Here is an 18,696-nt window from a genome sequence, read left to right as displayed (position 1 = left end):
AACTTGTAGTCTTCCTGTCTCAGTCTCCTAGGTGCTGGAGTTACAGGCATGCACCACCACACCCAGCACATAAACATGTATACACACAGACAGAGAACAAAATTACCTATCAAATCGTGGTTCTAACAACAAGTCAATATGAGTAAAAGATGTTTTTCTATAAATTTGAAATATATCAAAGTAAAACATTACCTCTCTCAGAATGTTAGACACACACTCAGCATGCTACCCCATGACTACAAATGGTATTTATGCCCAAGGGAAACAAAGGCGTGTCTCCACACAGAAACCTGTGTCCATGTGTCCTGGTGCCACTGTTCATGAAAGCTCTACAGTGGAAGCAAGCCAATGCCTACTAACAGGATAAACGTACAGCAGCTATGTGGGGGGCATGACTTAACAGTAAAAAGGAAGTAAACATCAGTACAGGTTACCAGCATCATTCTCAGTGAGGAGCCAGACATAAGGACCACACACTGTGTGGATTCATGTGTGTGAAACGTCGAGAATCCAGACACAGTGGTGACAGGAATTAAGGGTTATGGTGCTGCAAATCTCTGAAGACTAAAAATTGTTGAATGATACATTTCAGATGAGTAAAGTATATGGAATGTGATAGAATGAATAAAAGAGTTACTTTGAAAAAAAAAAGACCATCAAGAATCTTATTTTAAAAATGAATAAAGCCAGGCTGTGGTGGCGCACACCTTTAATCCCAGCATTCCAGAGGCAGAGCCAGGCGGATCTCTATAAGTTCGAGGCCAGCCTAGGCTACAGAGTGAGTTCCAGGAAAGGCGCAAAGCTACACAGAGAAACCCTGTCTTGAAAAACAAAAACAAAAACAAAAAAATGAATAAAAGAAACTCAGAGTCTGAGTGGGATGGTTTTGGATAGCAGGAACTCCACCCTTGTCCCCACCTCTGGCTACTGGGGTCATGCAGCCCTTGTTCCCAAGCCAATCATATGGGGACCTCTCAGCTCTCCCTTTTGATCTTTTATGTCCCCAAATATCTCTTCAGCTGGGTGAAGCCCCTGAATGAAGCCTCCCCACCAAAGAGCCCTCTCCAGTCAGCACTACCCCTGGCCAAGCAGGGCCCATCCCATCCCGGCACGCTCACCTGCGACTGAAGGCCAAGTCCATGACTCTTCTCTGCTTGTACCAGCGCCCATAGTCACATTCAGACACCAAGCCCTGGCCAAACAGTCTGCAAAAGACAGAAATTGGGTGCCAGAAGGAAGGTGGGGAGCAGGAGGGACTGCTCAGTGGGCATGGGGTCACCTGTGGGGTGATGGCTGCCTCACATAGTGAATGTAGCCAGTTCATAGGTGTCAATGTGGGTGAGATGGTCCATTTAGCACAATAAAAAGGAAGTGTGATGTGTGTTTCAAAACACCATGTGCATCCTACAAACTTGCCATTTTTATATATCAATATAAATAAATAAGCAGGGTGGCCCTGTGTCCCAGCATCAACAAACTCCCGTGTCCCTATCTGCTCCCAGAGGGGGCAGAGACATCAAATACCAATGACAAGGGCAGGGGCCACCATGCACAGGGTAGCCATCATGTGTACAGCTCCTAGTGGAGCCCTCCTCCCTGGAGTCCTTACCTCTCCCCAAACACAGTCTGAATCGCACGGTACATCTTGGAGTCCTTGTTGTACTTGGTGGACATCAGGAACTTCTAAATATCCCCCCAGAACAACACAATCCATGAGAGGTTGCCCTCAGCAGCATGCTGACACCAGCCAAGCCCCAACCCCAAAGGAAATACAACATATACATGACCAAGTGGACTGTCAGTCACATACCAGGAAGCCTGTCTTCAAGCAAGAGCAGTTGTGGAGGGATATAGAAAGGGGTCCAGAGATGCTCGGACTTGTCCTGTGAGCACACAGCTGGAGTGGGCATGGGACCCTACACCATGCCTTCCAAAGCAGTATGAAAGAGGCCCAGACTGTTGTGAAGCCTTTGAGACACAGGAGAGACCCTCAGGATATGTTCTCTGTCATCAGCCCCAAGCCAGCCTCGAGGAAGAAGGACTTTCTGGAGGGGCCAACTTGCCTCTCAAGAGCTATGTGACATCAATGTGATGTTACCCCACAGCCTCTGAGGTAGTGGAGCCAAGTAGAAAATGGCTTGGGTTGGGCTCAGCAACCTGCTCTATATTTGCTAATGCCACCACCCTGGATGAGTTTGTCCCTGTTGGAGGATGGTGGTGAAAGGTGCCTGCCTGGTCCAGGCTGTAGTGAGGAGTAAGTTAGCTCTGCAGCAAAAGAGCTGAAAACGGTGCCTGGCACACAGTAAGCATTCAATAAATGCCAAGGACACAGCAACATCCTGCAGTTCACTTCCTGCCCCATCAACCCTCAGATGCACAAGCTGTTTTATGCTCATCTTATACACAGATGGAAAAAGCGGAGATTTGGAGGGAGCTGGGATGCTGCTGAGTTCGTGGGATGCTGCTGAGTTCGTGGAATGCTGGCCTAGTGAGCACAAAGCCTGGGCCTGCACTGCAGAAAATGGATGTGGTGCTGGACACCTGTAATGCCAGCACATGGAAATGGAGGCAGCATGGTCAGCAGCTCAAGGTCATCCTTGGCTACATAGTGAGTTTGAGGCCAGCCAGGGCTATGTTAGACGCTGTGTCAAAAAAACAAAACAAAAGCTGAAGGAAGGTAATGTTTATGGTGGACACAGGATTTGAACCAGACAATCTGCAGCCAGGTGAAAGAAGAGAACTCCGGGTTCTAAGACACATTCCAACTACGATGTGTGAAGTGGGGTGGGCAGTGGAGTCCACAGGGCCCAGTCAGAGACTAAGAAGCTGTGGGAAGGAGTTGGGAATTTCTCTATCATAACCGGGGCTATTAGCTTCTGTGGGCTCTGCCCTGGGGACTCACACCAAGCTTTCAGCTGACAAGAGCCCCATAGGTGGCTGATTTTTGCACCATGAGAGAGGTCAGAGTCTCTCGCCCAACCCAGAGACCTCAGCCTCACCCTCACACACTTCAATTTATAAATCAGGCTCTGTCATCACCCTGCCCACCCAAGACCATGACAGCAAATGCCACCTTCCTACTCCTCTCAAAGGTCCCCCACATCCGTGAGCCCCTCCTCAACTTAACTAGCGTCCCCACTACTGAGGTGCCACCATCAGGATCTCCCAAGGCCTGCTATCCCAGAGGCTGAGGATCCATGGTTGACCACTGAGCTGAGCTTTGGGGGTGAGAGAGATACACATGGAACCCCACACCTTACCTCTTCCTCTGGTCACCTCTACTAATGTCACAACGGAGGCAGTAACAGCTAGGGACTTGCTCTCCTGATGTAAATAACCAGAAAACTGGGCAAAAGACAATGTATAAAGTGTGTGTTTTCAGATGCTCGGACAAGCCATGTGGGATCGTGGACCAAAAGGACAGAAAAGCAAGGCAAGGAAGGGCATGGTGACCGAGGGCGTCCTAGCTCTCCACCCAGTCAATTCCAGGACAAAGACACTAAAGTAGACCCAGATAGAGCATGGCAGCTATGCTGAACAGCACAGTCAGAGGTCAGGCTCCAGGCAGGCCACAGGAGGCTGGCAGTTTTAGGCCAGCATTCTAGAGGAGAGCTGTGTGTAGAGAGAGCTCCTGACAGCCGCCTGCTGCCTCATGAGCACGCTGTGTGCACACACAGTGACACTGTAAAACCTGAGATGACAGAATGAATGGGCAGTCTTCGGCTTTGAGGGTCTTGGGGCTCACACACACCACAGCCTTTGGCTTTGAGGGTCTTGGGGTTCACACACACCACAGCCTTTGGCTTTGAGGGTCTTGGGGTTCACACACACCACAGCCTTTGGCTTTGAGGGTCTTGGGGCTCACACACACCACAGCCTTCTTCGGCTTTGAGGGTCTTGGGGCTCACACACACCACAGCCTTTGGCTTTGAGGGTCTTGGGGCTCACACACACCACAGCCTTTGGCTTTGAGGGTCTTGGGGCTCACACACACCACAGCCTTTGGCTTTGAGGGTCTTGGGGCTCACACACACACCACAGCCTTTGGCTTTGAGGGTCTTGGGGCTCACACACACACCACAGCCTTTGGCTTTGAGGGTCTTGGGGCTCACACACACCACAGCCTTTGGCTTTGAGGGTCTTGGGGCTCACACACACACCACAGCCTTTGGCTTTGAGGGTCTTGGGGCTCACACACACACCACAGCCTTTGGCTTTGAGGGTCTTGGGGCTCACACACACACCACAGCCTTTGGCTTTGAGGGTCTTGGGGCTCACACACATCACAGGTATTTGAAGTTGCCCTGGCCCAGTGGACACCAACCTCAGAAAGAAAGCCTTCAGGAGAGGCCACAGGATGGCTATTCCCTCACAGAGGGGCTGGCCCAGCCCCGAGAGTCAGGTCTCTTCTAGCCTACACTACAGACTTTCACTCAGGCTGGAAAGGACCAGGCTTATCTGCAAGGAAGTCACTTGTCAAGCTGAAGTCTGACATCCTTTAAAGAAGTGAAACAATGACCAAAACATTTTTAAAAAAATTTTTTGAGACAGGGTCTCACTCTGTAGTTCTGGCTGGGTTGGTACTCACTATGTAGGCCAGGCTGGCCTTGAACTCATACAGATCCCCCTGCCTCTGTCTCCAGGGTGCTGGGATTAGAGGAGTGCACCACCACACCAGACAAATTCATATTTTAAGTGATTTTTAGCTTTGTTCTTCATGCTATGGTTGTCCAATCTGTCTCCTGATGTGTCCATGAAGTTCTAGTTTAGGCCTGAGAGTTGAGCTCAGTGGTGGCATCCTTGTAAGATCCGGGCCTTGGGCTTTATTTCTAGCATTACAAAGCAATACAAAACAAAACCCACTAACAATGGGCTGGAGAGATGGCTCAAAGGTTAAAAGCACTTACTGTTCTCACAAACAACCTGAGTTCAATTCCCAACACCTGAGTCGTGTGGCTCACAACTGCCTGTAACTCCAGCTCCAGGAGATACAAGCCCCCTCTTCTGGATCCTGTAGGCATTTGCAATCACATGTGCATACCCATACAACAGATGTACAAATATACACATAATTACAAAATAAATCTTACACACACACACACACACACACACACACACACACACACATCCTGAATTGTACTCTGTCTCTCTCAGGGTTACCACAGCCACACTACATGCAGAGAGCCACACCCACAAGTCCACTATGGGAACAGCACCATCTATTGAGATGTTGCTGTGTGCCATGGACTAGAGGGCTCACACACATCAATTCAGCCCCATTCCTACGCCACCTGTGGGAGGCCATCATCCCTACTTTCCAGATGAAGAAGGAAACTGGGACCCAGAAAAATGAAGTCATTTGTCCCAGGTCATATTTGAGTCCATGCCTGTAGGTAGTACGTGCCTATTCCTGATACCACCATGGCCCACATTCCTCTATCAGTGGGGTACTTAAGCCACACCACCAGGAAATTTAAACATATCATGGTGGTCAAAGCACACAGAAAAGCCTGTAATACATCAGGGCTTCGAGAAGATTCAAAGGAGGTTGACAAGAAGGGCAGTATTAGTCCCTGGGGCCCAGTGTCACCTGCACACTAGGGGAGGGGAAGGACACCACAAAGGAGTCATCTCCTACCTTGACTGATTCAGGACTCGTGACGATGACTGAGGTTTTGTGGAAGACATTGACTCTCACAACAGGACCATACTTCTTAGCCCTGGGAATCAAAGTGACTATCAACTCCTCATGCCTGAATACCATCGTCCCCAGCTCAGTGGGTCCCCACTGTCAGGGGGAGCAGAAACACCCCATTCCAAGAGACACTCAGCCCTAGCTGCAAGTTCTTCTGGGGCCCAGGAGGCTTGGCAGGGAGTGTGTCTCTTCTCTGTTAACTCATGGCTAGTCAGGAGTCCCTTAAACTCACTTTCCACTCCATGAAAGAAGAGTTGAAATGCCCTCCTCTGCCCACAAAAGCCTGTGCCAGAAGTAAGCAATATCATGCATTTAGAAGTGTTTTGAGGGGTTGGGGATTTAGCTCAGTGGTAGAGCGCTTGCCTAGCAAGCGCAAGACCCTGGGTTCGGTCATCAGCTCCAGTGCAAAAAAAAAAAAAAAAGTGTTTTGAAAGATAGAAAATAACACCCCAAATAATAATTGTTATCTGTACTCCAAGCCAGTTTGCTGGTGTGGAAATTGAGTCTTAGAGATTCTAACAGCTGTGATAAGTCTCCTCAGCTAGTCAACAAAAAATCTTGGTTTCACATTGTCTTACCTGCCTCTGTGCTCAGGGATGCTGAGGCAGAAGTGCCCTGGGTAAGGTCAGGTGCTGGGAGTGCCCAGCTGGGAAGAACTGACCTGGGGTAGACACTGGGAGTGACCTGGGACAGGGTAGGCAAACTGGAGGTTTCTGTGGTGAGTTAGACAAAGTGGGGTTCCTACTGAGAAACCCAGGGTAAGAACAAGAGACAAGTTGGAACTCACCAATCCAAAAACAGGTCTTGGAGCACACGGCCACAAGCTTCATCCTTTTTCCAAAAGTAGGGGAGATGTCCTAGAAGGAAGCTAAAAGAAAGGCAGACATCAGGCTGGCAGTGGTCCCCTCAAAGGGTGCCCTTCCCCCCAGGACCAGGTGAGGTGGTCTCAGGAACTGAACTGGGGGAGGCATGGAGCTGGCTTGAGGGCAAAGGTGCCGACAGTGCAAAGCCTGGTGCAGTGGGTACCAAAGGCTTCCTTAGAAAGCAATGGTCCTTCTGTCCCTTTTGTCAGAGGCCCAGGGCTGGCAATGCGGAAGGACTCAATGGCCTCTGACACTCATGGATATTTACCATGTGCCAGGCCCCACACTAAGCCTCACCCATGGTTCCTAGCATTACCTAACCAGGTTACACACCACAATAACCATTGTCATCATTATTTATAGGTGGGTAGAGACAGGGGTGGAAGAAATAGCCAGAAAAGGACTCCAGAGGCCAGCCACCCAGCCACCCAGCCACACAGCCACGCAGCCACCCAGCTAGCCACAGAGTAAGAGTGAAAGTAAGATTACAGAAGAAAAGGGAAAAGCCCAGAGGCAAAAGATAAATGAGATAGTTTAAGGAAAACTAACAAGCAACAAGCCAAGCTAAGGCCAGACATTTATAATTAAGAATAAGCAAGCCTCCATGTGTGATTTATTTTGGAGCTGGGTGGTTGGCACCTCAAAAGAGCAAAAAACATCCAACAACATACAGCAGGCACCAGGATGAGCCTCACGGCTTCTCATCAGGGAACAGTATATGTCCTCTTCAGTGTGAGCACCAGATCATAAGCACACCTGCTTGTCACCTTGATGCACACTTCAAGTACACATGCTGTATGATTTTATTCCCCTCTGCTCACGGCAGCCTCTTGAAACTACAGTTGGAGTATTCTAGGTCACAGAACCCAGGACGAGACCAAAAGAAGGTAAATAAGTAATATGCCAGAGAGTGCTCGCTCCAGCAGCGTGTACACTAAAATAAGAAGCCAGAGAACCTGGTGACACAGGAAACAACCAGGCCGGGCTGGACTTGATGGTAGACTGCTTGCCTAACATGCGTAAAGCCCTGGCTTCCACAGAGTTCAGGAATCAGATAAACCAGGTGTGGTGGTGCATAATCTGTAATCTGTAATCCCAGGACTCAGGATGGGGTTGTGACAGCAAGAGGGTCACATGTCAGGCCACCCTCAGCTACATAACATTGAAACTAACCTGGGCTAGAAATTCCAGATGGTGTGGTGATGGATAAACAGAACAGTAAAGCATGTGGGGGATGACATTTAATACAGATAGGGAACAACCCCTTCACAGGGTCACTGAGGGGCTGGGAGATAACTCAGTTGTTAGATTGCCATGCAAGCATGAGGACCTGAGTTTTAATTCTAAACACCAATGTTTAAAAAAAAAAAAAAAAAAAAGGCGAGGCAGAAAACACCCTGTAATGCCTATGCTGAAGATGGAGAGATGGCACTCACTGGCTACCAGTTTAGCCAAATGGTGAGAGACCTTGCTGTGGGCCACAGGAATATATTATAAGAACTCAGCTGGCTATGGCAAAGTCACTACCATAATAAGGGAATTCCTCCAGAGGAAGCCAAATCCCAAGGAGTTTTTGGTGTTACTTGGCTTGTTATATATCAGCTGTCTTCTGTTATGAAAATCATGTGTGCCTTCATAGTTTCCCCAATTGACTTTTCCCTAAGAAGGGCTAACAGTGTAGACTGATCACTCTCTGGACATACACATTCCAGGGATTTGGAGAACAGCCTCAGGAAAGGCTTTCTCTGGAATCAGATATCTCCCTTAGCCACTTTCAAGGACTATAGGAAGCACCGCCCAGGTGGGTCCCCAACTTCTGAGGACTAACACTGACAGCCCACATACAAGTCTCCTGACTTAAGGTAAATTCCACAAGGGATTTTAATGTCCACCTAGGTCAGGTGGACATTAAGTAATAGCTTTACACAATTTAGCTCGGACCCTCCCTTCATATACCGGGACTTCCAGGGCACGGGATGGAAAAGAGAGAAGAGAAAAGAGAATGGAAGAACTAGATGGAGAAGAACTTGAGAGGAACAAACCGAGATGGGGAAGAACTAGATTGAAGGACTAGAAGAGAGAACTAGAGGAATGAGATGGAAGACGAGGAAGAGCCAGATGGGGAAGTACTAGCTGGGTAAGAACAAGATAAAAAGGACCTAGATGAGGCAGAATTGAGACGAGAGAATTAAGATATAACTTAGAGGGAGCAATAGATAAGTATAGAGAGAAATCAGGCAAGAAAGGAGCTAGGCACGAGAACAGAACTGAAGCTGTGTATATAGGATGTTATGACAGAGGAATTAAAGCAAGTGGACTATGGAGCTCAGTGTGCTGAGATTCTATTTCCCGAGAATAGTCCTTGCCATTAGTAGTTAGTTCCCTCTCCTGAGCCCCCGGGATGTATAATATTGAGGCAGGCCCCTCAAATATTATACAAGAAGACCTTGCCTCAAGAAATAAGGTATAAAGTGGCTGAAGAAGACATCTAACATCTCTGGCCTCTACATGCACACACATGAATACAGCACACACATATGACGCACGCTCCCCCACACACAAGAAGGTGGCATGTGAGCTCAGACACAGAAGCTGTGAGAGATTTGGCCACACAGACCTATGGGGAAGAACACCCCCCAGACAATGGCGACAGCAGGTACAACGGCCCTAAGGTAAGTATGTGCTTGGACAGCAAGAAGATGCATATGCTGAGGCAGAGAGCAAGAAGAGACAGTACAAGATGGTGTCACCAAGATGGGAGGGTGGACGCTGGAGGGCGTTGTGGACTTGGACCTTGGTGGGGTGTGGGTCACTGGTAGGCTTTAAGCAAAGCACGGAGAGGGTCTAATGTGGTCCTAAATGGATCCTTTATAGGAAGTGAGGGCAGGTCAAGGCCCAGAACAAGATCAGAGGCACCAGAAACCAGTGGGGTGGAGAGGTAAAGAGCAATAGACCAGGTCAGGGCCAGAGAGAGAGAAAGACAGAGCCAGGGTGCAGAGGTATGGGTCGGTGAGAGGTCCAGGACAGAGGTCTTTGGCCTGAACAGCTAGCTAGCTGAATGGGGGAATCTACCATTTACTTGGGTGATGAGCCATATCTATCGGTTCAGAGCCCTCACACCCACTCTGCACATGTGCCAGGCCTTCTCTGGTTCTGCCTGTAAGAGGAGCAGGCCCTATCAATGGCTCTGCTTCCTCAAACCATGGAACATCTATGCGACATGTGCTCCACACAAGCACCAAGAGTTACAAGGAAAGTTGTACCTCAGTTTCCCAGAGGTTCCTCGCCTTTTTGGATTCATTTCTTTGTCTATGAACATCCCCAACCTGGGGTACCTGACCCCACGAGTTCCTTTCCTTTCCTTTCCTTTCCTTTCCTTTCTTGCCCCAGAACCAACAACTTGAGACAGACAGATGAAGTCAGAAGCATGGGTGTGGACCCCTAGTTTATACCAGCTTACAGAAAAGGCTTACAGCAGTGGTTCTCAATCTATGGGTGGAGACCCCACAGGGGTTACATATCAGATATTTATGTTATGATTCATAACAGCAAAGTTACAAAGTAGAAAGGAAAATAATTTTATGGTTGGGGGTCCCCATGACGTGAGGAACTGTGTTAAAGGATCACAGCATTAGGAAGGTTGAGAACCTCTGCCCTAGAGGGATGGGAAGCAGAGATAGCATCTGGAATGCAGAGAAGACTCCATGCTAAATTCAGGGCTGAGGGTTCACGAGAAGGTGCCATGTTCCAGCTAGTACCCAGGTGAAGCCACAGGGATGCATGGAGACAGAAAAAAAGAGATAGTGACTTAGACTGTTCAGGTGTCACCAGACAGGAAGAAGCAGGGTGGAGTGAGCAGAGATGGTGCCACAGTCTGCAGGGGTAGGGGTCAAGGTCAGGGTTAGGGTAGGCGCCCTGGGCTGGCACTGGCTTCAGCAACATGGGTAGAGAGGCCGGGGTCAATACTAGACAGGAGTTCAGGAGTCAGTGAGACAGAGACCGGAGACCCACAGGCAGGGTCTGCTAAGGGCTTGCTGCAGGGGGACAGAAACTGGGGGCGACAAGAGGGTGGAGAGACAGGCTTTTTCAAGGCAGAGACTGGTGCAGCATGTTACATAAAGATGGGGGAGATACAGAGGAAAACTGTATGGTGTAGGCAGAATGGGGTGCTGCTGGGGGAGGGCCACTGAGCCAGGGGACAGGCTGGCCTTTGTCAAGGCATCGGTGACCTGCAAGAGCAGCTGGAAGGTGCCAGTGGGCCGTGGGGCAGGGGTGGGCAGCAGAGGTCAGGCCAGGCATCCCCCCCCACCCCGCCCCTCCCAAGTTGCTCTATTTGCTGGAGGAAGTAGGAGGCGAGAATAAAAAGTGAGTATGCGATTGGAGGGGGAGGCGTCAGGGCTGAGAGGAGGCAAGGAAGCCGCCTGGAGAGGGGGTGGGTGAATGTACTGGGGCAGGAAGTGTAGGGCAACTGAGGTCACTCCCAGTGAGGGGCCTTGGAGAAAGGTGAGTCCTAGACATCGCATACAACGGGGCTGTATTTCCAGAACCATCTATTCGTCACTCCTAAAACTATGCATCCTGGGAGGAATGTTCTCAGTTTTGAGTCACCTCTGTGAGTCAGGGTCCTTTTTCTCCTCCTGGGCCTGACTGACCCCAAAGTCTACATACACTTGGTCAACTGCAACCTGGGAAGACCAGGCAAAAAGGGGAACTAAAGGCTGTTCCTTCTGGCTCCAGCAGGGGGCGCAAGGAAAAAAAAACAAGCAGTAAGACCTGGAAACAAGCAGGTAAGATTGTAAAGGTGAACCCTGGGACCTCATGGACACAGAAGCCCTGGTGACAGATTACATAGGGAAGCAAAGGGCAGGGCAGGCAGGGCAGGCAGGGCAGGCAGGGCAGTACTTCCCAGCATATCTGCTTTCCCCATAAGAGTGACTGGCGGGGGTGGGGTGGGGGGAGCTAGTGGGGGGAATCCAAGGGTTCTATGGATTTCAGCAGAAAAAGAGCAGTAGCCATCTGGAGGACCCACTGTGAGGCCACTAGAGGGATGTCACCACCATGGTTAAGAGCAGGCTATCTACCACAAATGTGTACAGGCAAGACCCATGTGTGTCTCGTACCAGAGGTACCACATAACAGGACCAAGAGTGACGCTCTCCCATGACTAAGCCCTGTATGTGCTATGTAGAATCGTCCCCATCCTAGACAACTCATGAACCAGCAATTCTGAGTGGGAAGGAAAGCCTAACAATACCTCCACCAGACTATCCAGGAGACAATGTCAAGATATCTACCCGAAAACTAATAAAAACTAGGTTAGAGAGGACCTTTGGTCATCAAGCCCTGTCCACTGCACAGTACCAGGCAAGCAGGGGGCTGATGATGTTTACTGCAGAGACAGAGGAACAGAGATGCAGGAAGTGTTTGTTTATGAAGGATCAGACTGTGGGGTTTCAGGCTTCAGCTAATGTGCAGATCAGTGCAGTGGGATGCTGTACTCAGAGCAGAGAAGGCACATTGGGGGAGGGCCTCCCGCAGAGTAAGGAGGATGGAGGGCAGGGTGGGGGTGCGGCAGCTGCCTCCTGCAGACAAAGGGCTCCTTGCTTGCAAAAGCCCTAGAACACCAAAGGACAGACAGCTTTCCTATCCACCACAGGGTGGCCAGCCGCAGTTTGTGAGTCCCAGCTTTGAATGCCAGGGCCTCTTATTTGTGCCAGAAGACATTCCAGAACTTTCACTTAGTTTAGTTTTATCTCTGACCACCAATCCGGTTTGAATTCAAAATTCTTTGAACTTATACATTGTTCAGTTTGCCTACGAAGGAGCCTACTCTGGATAGAGTTAGCCTCCTCACACTGCTCTGCCCTCAACACACCTGAAGGTCACAGGGAGACTCTGGTGTCAGAGCTGGAGAGAAGGACAACACAGACAGGAGAGAGATACAGAGAGTTTCAGCTTTGTTTGTTTGTTTGTCTTTGTCAACAACACAAGCGAGGGCCATCTGAGAAGAAGGCACCTCAACTGAGAAAATGCCCCCATCACTGTGGCCTGTAGGCATGCTGGTGGGGCATTTTCTTGATTAGTGGTGGATATGGGAGGACCCAGCCCACTGTGGGTGGTGCCACCCCTCCGCAGGTGGTCCTGGGTTGTAAGAAAGCAGGCTGAGTGAGCCATGGAGAGCAAGCCAGTAAGCCGTGATCCTCCACGGTCTCTGCTTCAGTTCCTGCCTCCAGGTGCCTGCTTCCAGGTGCCTGCCTCGATTTCTTCAGTGATGGACTGTAACCTGGAAGGTGAAGTAAACCACTTTCTCCCCAGGTTGCTTTTGGTCTTTTTTTTTTTTTTTTTTTTTAAATTACAGCAACAGAAGCAAACTAAGACAGACACATATCACTCCATAGAGGACCCTGGAAATCATTGTGCTAAATGAAAGAAGGCAGACATCCACAAAAGGTTCCAGATTGTCCGACTCCATTCACAGGAAGTGTCTAGTACAAGCCATCCATGGAGACAGACGCAGACCAATGCTAAGGATGCTGGGGCAGGCAGACAGGGTATGCCAGACAATGGATACAGGATTTCTTCTTGGATGATAGAAACGTTCTAGAATTACTGATGATGGTTATGCAACTCTGTGGCTCGGCTAAACACTTTCAAAGGGGAGATTTTAAAATATGCACATTATATCATGTTTGGGTTTTTTTGTTTGTTTGGGTTTTTTTCCTTTGTTTTTGTTTTTTGTTTGTTTTTAGAGAGAAGGGCTAGAGTTCACTTCTGCCTTCTCTGGACACCAGCCCAACCAGTTCTGAAAGACCCAAAGCTCCTGAGTTTAGGAGAAGAGATTGTCAGAACAGCAGAAGCGTGTTCATTCCTGAGCTGTGGATAGATGGTTTGGAAACAGAACAGTCGTGTGTAACAGAACCTGGAGATTCCACCATCCAATTTGCAGTCATGTGCATGTGCCAGATGCTGCTGGAAGAGACGTTCAGGGTACCACAGTGAATGAGACAGACACTTAACAAGAGGTGGCACAGTGACTTAAGGATCTATGAGATGACTATAATACATTCAGGGGTTCAACAGAAGGGCCCCCTCCCTAAGGGGTTAGCACCCTAGTCAAGCCGTGTTGGCCAGGGGAAGGCCTATTTAGGTGGAGTGGAAGGCATAAATGCTAAGCAAGGGATAGGGGTCCCAGGGAGACCCCCCTCAAGGTTAGAAGGAGGACACAGGGTGGGCAGAGAGCCAGGGGAGAGAAAAGTTGTCTCCCTATGTCACCAGCCACAGGGGGTCACTCTTGAGTTCAGAAGCAGGAATTCAGGCTGCCATGCTGGAGATGATACCTTCCAGAATGTTCATGTCCAGAGGTCTTAAAAAGTGTGTCTAATACCACTGTTTGTTTATTCATTCAACAAATATTTATTGAGCAAGTGCAACATGGCAGGCACTGGGGATACACAAGCAAACACAGCATCTCTGCCCTCCTGGGGCTCACATTCTGGGATGGGGACAGACAGTCAACAGGTAGGAAGAAGGTGACTGGGGGGGGGGGGGAGTCATGGCCCTATAAGTCACCCAGGGCTGGGCAGACTTCACATAGAGTGATTGGAGACAGTCTGTTTGATGTGAGACCAAGAAGATACACCCCACAGGCCTGAGAAAGAGAACAGAAAGATCCAATGGAGAGATGTGGGGGACAGGCAGGCTGGGGGCAAAAGGGCAAGAGGGGATAGGTACTGAGTGGGACTGTGAGCTCAGCAGGGGCCTTGCTAGCTATACAGTCTGCTTCATGTGGGAACTGAATTTCTCAGTAGTAAGGTGATGGGACGCCCTTGGGACACTGTCATAACACATTGACTCTAAGCTTCAGAAAGCTTTTGCCTGGCATGGTGGCACATGCCTTTAATCCCAGCACTCGGAAAGCAGAGGCAAATGGATCTCTGAGTTTGAGGCCAGCCTGGTCTACAGAGTCCCAGGACAGCCAGGGCCATGAAGAGAGACCTTGTCTCAAGAAAGAAAAGAAAGGTTAGCCTTTAATGGGGGCCGTTGGTAAACTGGGTGAGGGCCAAGAATGGAATGGAAATACTGAGGACTAATGGAATGTCCCAGGACAGAAACAAAGACACAGGGAAATGTGACGAAAGTACAGTCCAAGTCCCAAAGTTAGCAGTACCCACTTTGAAAGCAGGCTGACCTGGGTTTAAATCTAGGCTTACCAACTGTGTGACCTTGGGCAGGTGACTTCGCCTCTGCGCGCCTCAGTCTCCAGGTCTGAACGATGGGGTAACAGCAGCGCCTACCTGACAGGACTGTCGCTGCCGTCACATTTATGCGGCCCAGCCAAGCGCGGTGGGCGCCCAGCTGCTGCTGCGGCTGTGAGTAATTTGTTACTAAGAATAGTTAGCGCCCCTCTCTGGGCCTGCGTCTCCGAGCTGGCCGCGCGTACAAGGCGAGGCTGGACCCCCGGCCCGTCCGCGGGCTCGAACTCGGTCCTAGATCCCCCCGGATCGAGCTCCCCAGCCAGGCCCCCACCCCCACCCCCCGCTCACCTGGGCCGCGGCGGCCCGGGGATGTGCTCATAGCGGCTGCGAGCGCGATGCACGAAGGTGCAGCAGAGGCCGAAGGCGAGCAGGACGGCGCTAGCGAGCAGCAGCAGCCCCGGGCTCATGGCTCCGGGCCCGGACGGGGTTGGCGCCGGGTGCCGAGGGGGCCGGAGGCCGCGACCGACTCGCTGTCAGCGCCGAGCGCCACCTCGGCCCCAGGCCCCGCGCTCGCCAGCACCGCCCCCGCCGCTCGGCTCCGCCCCCGCCGGCTCGACCCCGCCCCGGGCACGAGGACCCGCCAACCACGTCTCCGCCTCCGGCTCCAACTCGCAGGACCCGCCCCCGCACGGCCACGCCCTCTTCCAGGCCCGGCCCCAGCTGCCACGCCGTTCCCGCCCAGAGCAGGAAGTATTCACCAATCACAACCTCGCATTCGTCTCAGACTTCAAGGCCCCGCCCCTTATCGCCGCCCTTGGGCTTAGGCTCCGCCCTGAAGCTGGCCCCGCCCAGAACGCGTTGTCCTAGCAACCTCGCTTCCGGGGCGCACGCTGCCCGGGCGGCGGCGCAAATCCAGCCCGCTGACTCCGCCCCTTTGGCACTTCCAAATGCCTCTCCGCGTGCGTTCCAGGCCTCTTCTTTTCTCGCGCAAACCTTCTGAGAACCCTGCCTCAGCCGTCCAATTACTGTCTTACGCTGACTGTTCCCAAACCTCTCCTTGGAACCGCAGCGCAACAAAAGTTGGTCATCCCAAATGTCCTTGCCCTGCGCCTCCACTGCGGGCTGGTGCAGGCAGTGCGTCCGCGTCCGCCCAGAGACGGGATACAAGAGTCCCCAGACTCGGAGAAACCCTGATCCTGACTTCGGGTCATGGTCCACAGAGTATGCTGCTGTGTGCTCCGCCTTTTCATCAGGTGTGAGCTCTGAGCGCGCCACAGGCGTCTCACTTCCAAGTTTCAATTCCCGAGGGTGGGAGCAAGGGGTTCTCAGTGTGGCCTGCATGGGATGGGAGATCCGGATGTGTACTCTCCTAGACCAGATAAAGAGCCTAGGGGCTAGGGAATGAGGATCTGAAGACCGCAGAAGAAGTTGGATTTCTGGCGACCCCACCTTGGGTAGGTCCTGGAGGGGTTTGAAGACTGGAAAACTGGAGAACTGTGTACCCACGTTTCCAGGTATAACAGGGCCAGGCCCCAGGAGGGACATGGTAGAGGTGGGTGAGCTGCAGGGTGGCAGAGCTCTCGGAGCTGTGCTCAGTACTGAAGAGGCTTGATTTCGGCCTGGAGAGGCACCGCAGCCTGAGCTGCAAGCCAAACCTCCAAACCGGGACTGGCCTGAGTGGCACTAGGGGACGTTGCTTGCCATTGCGCCCTCGTGTGGTAACGAGATGCAGTCGCAGGTGCGCAAGCGAGACCTCGCATGGCCCCTTCTTGGGGCAGAGGAAGGTCACCCAATCCGGCTTAGGCATTTGTGAAAGCTCCTGGAGGCTTTGAGAAGGGTGAGTTGAAGAAACTAGACAGAAAAAGAAAGGTGTGGGGCACAGTGGTACACACAGGAGGAAGGATCAAAAGTTCTAGGCTAGGTGGGTGCGGTGACACACACCTTGAATCTTGAAGGGGGAGGTAACATTCTCTGACGCATCAGGCAACACTTGGGACTTCCGGCGGCTCAGCAGGGCCAGCTCACCCCACCAATTTTCTTCCTGTTCCTGGCTAGGATGTTAGTAGTGACCCTGACCCAGGCCCCACGTCCACTCTGTTCCTATGTCTCCATTCCCATCTGATGCTCCTAGCTCTCTGTAATTGGTTGGGGACTGCTCACCAGGGCCCTAGGTCCCAGGGCTGACTGACTGCCCTTTCACTGAGCAGGTGGCCAATGGCCAGCAGAGCATACTGCCTGCCACCTGGCTCTTCCCTGAGATCTACACTAATCCACAATAGGGTAGCCACAGGCCACATGAGACCATCAATTGAAAGAGACGTAGTCCAACTTGGGATATGCATGTGTGTAAAATACATACAAGATTTCAGAAATGTAGTAGCCAGAAACTCTGTGTGTGTGTGTGACAGAAAAGGGCATCAGGTGTCCTCAGTCACTCATCACCTATTCCCTCCTTTGAGACAATCTCTCCATGAAACTGGGTCTCACATTTTCTCAGCTAGGCTAGAAGCCAGTGTTGGGGAATATTACTGTAACTATGTGAAGATGCATTGCATTTGTTTATGTAGCAGAATATTTGTTTAACTCTGTAAAGATGTGTTACATTTGTTTGTGCTGCATTTATTTACTAATATAAAGATGTGTTGCTTTGCCTGCCTAAGACACCTGGTTGGTCTAATAAAAATCCAAACAGCCAAGAGGGATAGGCGGCGTGGGTGAGCAGAGGGAATAAGTAGGAGGAGGAATCTAGGGGAGCATGAGAGAAGAGAGGAGGGAGAAAGAGAAGGAGAAGCCCAGGGCCAGCCAGGCAGCAGCCAGCCAGCCAAAGAGTAGGACATACAGAATGAAAGAAAGGTAAAAAGCCCCAAAGCAAAATACAGATGAAGACAAACAGGTTAAATTAAGTTATAAGAGCTAGCAAGAAACAAGCCTAAGCTAAGGCTGAACATTCATAACTAATAATAAGTCTCTGTGTTATGATTTGGGAGCTTGTTGGGGGTCTAAAAGAAAGCCTGCTACAAGTCAGCAATTACCAGCAAGCCTGTCTCTATTCCCCCTTGGAGCTGGGTCACAGGCATGAACAGGATGCCTGGGGTGTCTCTGCTCCCCCTTGGAGCTGGGTCACAGGCGTGAACAGGATGCCTGGCATGTTGGGTGGGTGCTAGGATCTAAACCATAGTCCCTGTGCAGTAAGAACTCTTAACTGCTGAGTCTCCTCTCCTGCCGGGCAGAAGTTGGTTTTAAGTCACTGATACTTTAGTGTGTGTGTAGTGGAGGTGCCCACATATTTGGAGATCAAGAAGACAGCCTTAGGTATCCATTCTCAGCTACATCTTATTTTCTGAGGCAAGGTCTCTTGTTGGCCTGAAACTTTATCAAGTAGCCTAGGCTAGCTGGCCAGTCTCCAATTCCCATCTCACTCACCATTGCTAAGCCCTCTAGAAGATATGATTAAGCCATTAGTATTTAATCATGTGTTTGTGCAGGAGTTTCCATGTATATTTACATGGGTTCTGGGGAATCAAACTCAGGTCCTCCTGTTTATGAGACAAACACTTTATCAACAGAGCCTTCTCTCCATCCCTGGTGTTTTATATTGGCTACCTGTTAAAATATTTTGAATATGTTGGATTAAATAAAAATATTTCAGCCAGGCAGTGGTGGCACATGCCTTTAATCCCAGCACTTGGGAGGCAGAGGCAGGCGGATCTTTGTGAGTTTGAGGCCAGCCTGAGCTACCAAGTGAGTTCTAGGAAAGGCACAAAGCTACACAGAGAAACCCTGTCTCGGAAAAAAAAAGAAAAAAAAGAGAGAAAGAAAGAAAGGAAGGAAGGAAGGAAGGAAGAAAGAAAGAAAGAAAGAAAGAAAGAAAGAAAGAAAGAAAATATTTCAAAATGAAAGGGGACTGGAGAGATGGATCAGCAGTCAAGAGCACTGGAAAGGC

The 18,696-nt window shown here is 50.5% G+C and overlaps 1 protein-coding gene across 1 annotated transcript in view; it reads right to left on the bottom strand.

The window, feature by feature from the left end:
• LOC118595415 (cholesterol 24-hydroxylase) overlaps positions 1 to 15,361 on the bottom strand; it is a 30,069-nt gene extending 14,708 nt beyond the window's left edge. Inside the window, exons 1-5 of the mRNA XM_036205921.1 lie at positions 15,102 to 15,361; positions 6,483 to 6,563; positions 5,639 to 5,720; positions 1,610 to 1,683; positions 1,119 to 1,205 (exon numbers count right to left, since the gene is read on the bottom strand). Coding sequence (XP_036061814.1) covers positions 1,119 to 1,205; positions 1,610 to 1,683; positions 5,639 to 5,720; positions 6,483 to 6,563; positions 15,102 to 15,220 — 443 coding nt within the window. The 5' untranslated portion in view covers positions 15,221 to 15,361. The remainder of the gene's footprint in view (positions 1 to 1,118; positions 1,206 to 1,609; positions 1,684 to 5,638; positions 5,721 to 6,482; positions 6,564 to 15,101) is intronic.
• Positions 15,362 to 18,696: the final 3,335 nt, after the last annotated feature.

The sequence above is a fragment of the Onychomys torridus genome, chromosome 14 (assembly GCF_903995425.1).
Source record: "Onychomys torridus chromosome 14, mOncTor1.1, whole genome shotgun sequence".
Lineage (NCBI taxonomy): Eukaryota > Metazoa > Chordata > Mammalia > Rodentia > Cricetidae > Onychomys > Onychomys torridus.
The sequence above is the reverse complement of the archived record's forward strand: the minus strand, read 5'-3'. Positions and strand labels throughout refer to the sequence as shown.